We start from the raw sequence: 1,812 nt of genomic DNA on the forward strand, positions 1-1,812 counted from the left end.
GTCAAAGCTCATTAAATATTCTATAATTAGCAATCTCATTTTTATTATGAGACAATTGTCAAACTGTTTCTATTAAAACAATCAGCTTGTGTTAATTAATAATTATAAGTTGTAGCACACTACATGTACATGTAAGTAGCGAGATATTACATGTATGTCTTTATTATGTTAATTCTGCTCCAGCTTCTAAAGTGGTGGCATCAAATTATCATTATCTTGATCAGGATAAATTCCCTGTGAGATATCAAGATTAATTAATAGTTTCAAATAATTATGCTCATATACCCCATCACGTTGTTCATCTGTTATTAATTTCTGTAGTGCTCTGTGGAAAAGATTGTATAAAAATACAATAAAATTATATCATAACTTACTTTTGTACTTCATGTATGAGTTCTCTGTCACCACTTACAAGAAATATACGTATTTTTAATTCACTAGCATTCTGCGTTGGTTGTGCCTATTAAAGTATTAACTTATAAATCAATGACCTTTTATTATGACACTGACCCATTTATCAGTCCATTGTCCTGTACTACCATCACTAGTGTAATAGTATTGTGAGAGAGATACATGATTCTCATATCCAGACTTTATAGGCTGTAATTGTAATATTGTAAATGCACATGTTATTATAATTTAAAAATTTTTTTACATCAATTATGAGGTGGCCTGCTATATTGTCAGTTTTAACGCTTCCTTCAATGCTTTGTTTCTAAAAATGTCATTATGAATTATTTATCATGCAATTTCTTTACTATTCTATCCACATTCCATTCAATTGTTGGTTCAATATAACCAATCTGACCAATAACTTTCATAGAGTCCAAACAACTTGACAATTCTTGTACCTGTACAAACAATGAATGTAATAATAATAGCAAATTGACATTCTTACTTCGTGATCATCAACCAATATTTTAATGACACTGAGAATCCCATCATTGAGTTGAGAGTAAGCAAGCATGCTCTGTGTAGCTTCAGGTAAAGTCACTCGTCTATAATAACATGCAAAGTATAGAAGTGATACAAAACAGTTCATTAATACCTGTCTTCATATCTGATTATAGGGTTTTGATTTGATTTAGCCAATATTCTTTTTATCCTAAAAGAATATAATTATTTAATTAATTATTACAATGCATGCACTTACATTATAGCAGCAATCCTGTTCTTGCGTATATAATACAATTCCCTGAAGAGGGTGTGACGAGTTCTGAATAAATCATTGTATGTCTCTAAATCCTAAAAATAATATAAATATTCATAGTTGTTTTTATACAGTATAATTTAACGTCTTTTGGAAAACAAATATGTAATTCACCATCAGCACATGGCAAAACATGAACTTTGTTTAAAAAACTCTGTAAATATTGTAAATACAGTTTGTATGATTAATTTTACCTCCATCTAAAGGTGACATTCTTTCCCAATACAGCAGCATCTCTCACTGTACTGTCAATCATACTAACATCTAACCCACTCTTTTTATTATATACAATCTGATGTATTATTCAATTATTGTCTTACATTTGAACTATATCATACCTCATATAGGAATCTTTTGTCTTTACGTTGTTCCTGTAAATGTGCTGTAACTTTAAATATTTCAATTACACTATACCATATACTATAGATGTTTAATTAATAAATCAAAGGTGCACTCCAATTTTTAAATCCTTATACATCACTGACAAAGGTGATGTTTATGGTGGCTTCTTGTGGAGGCAGTATAAAATTTTTGGGGTTTTAAATTTTTTGGGTGATTTCTTATTAATTTCTTAGAAAATCCTCACTGTGCATGCACAGCAC

General features: G+C 29.6%; 1 protein-coding gene across 1 annotated transcript; it reads right to left on the bottom strand.

The window, feature by feature from the left end:
- Positions 1-44: 44 nt before the first annotated feature.
- LOC109592151 (uncharacterized) lies at positions 45-1,346 on the bottom strand. The gene is made up of 9 exons (XM_020007687.1): positions 1,154-1,346; positions 1,049-1,105; positions 899-998; positions 759-851; positions 656-715; positions 511-600; positions 375-460; positions 286-325; positions 45-234 (listed from the first exon to the last, which is right to left on the bottom strand). Coding segments are annotated over exons 1-9 (576 nt in total). The 5' UTR covers positions 1,156-1,346; the 3' UTR covers positions 45-186.
- Between the last annotated feature and the right edge of the window lie 466 nt (positions 1,347-1,812).

This window comes from Amphimedon queenslandica, unplaced genomic scaffold (assembly GCF_000090795.2).
Source record: "Amphimedon queenslandica unplaced genomic scaffold, v1.1 AMPQUscaffold_6145_Cont21893, whole genome shotgun sequence".
Classification (NCBI taxonomy): domain Eukaryota; kingdom Metazoa; phylum Porifera; class Demospongiae; order Haplosclerida; family Niphatidae; genus Amphimedon; species Amphimedon queenslandica.

Excerpts from the sequence above, each read along its gene's own strand:
- LOC109592151 (XM_020007687.1), bottom strand. Across the intron at positions 852-898 it reads TATTGGTTGATGATCACGAA|GTACAAGAATTGTCAAGTTG; the intron begins GTAAGAATGTCA and ends TTGTTTGTACAG. Across the intron at positions 716-758 it reads AATGGAATGTGGATAGAATA|AAACAAAGCATTGAAGGAAG; the intron begins GTAAAGAAATTG and ends TGACATTTTTAG.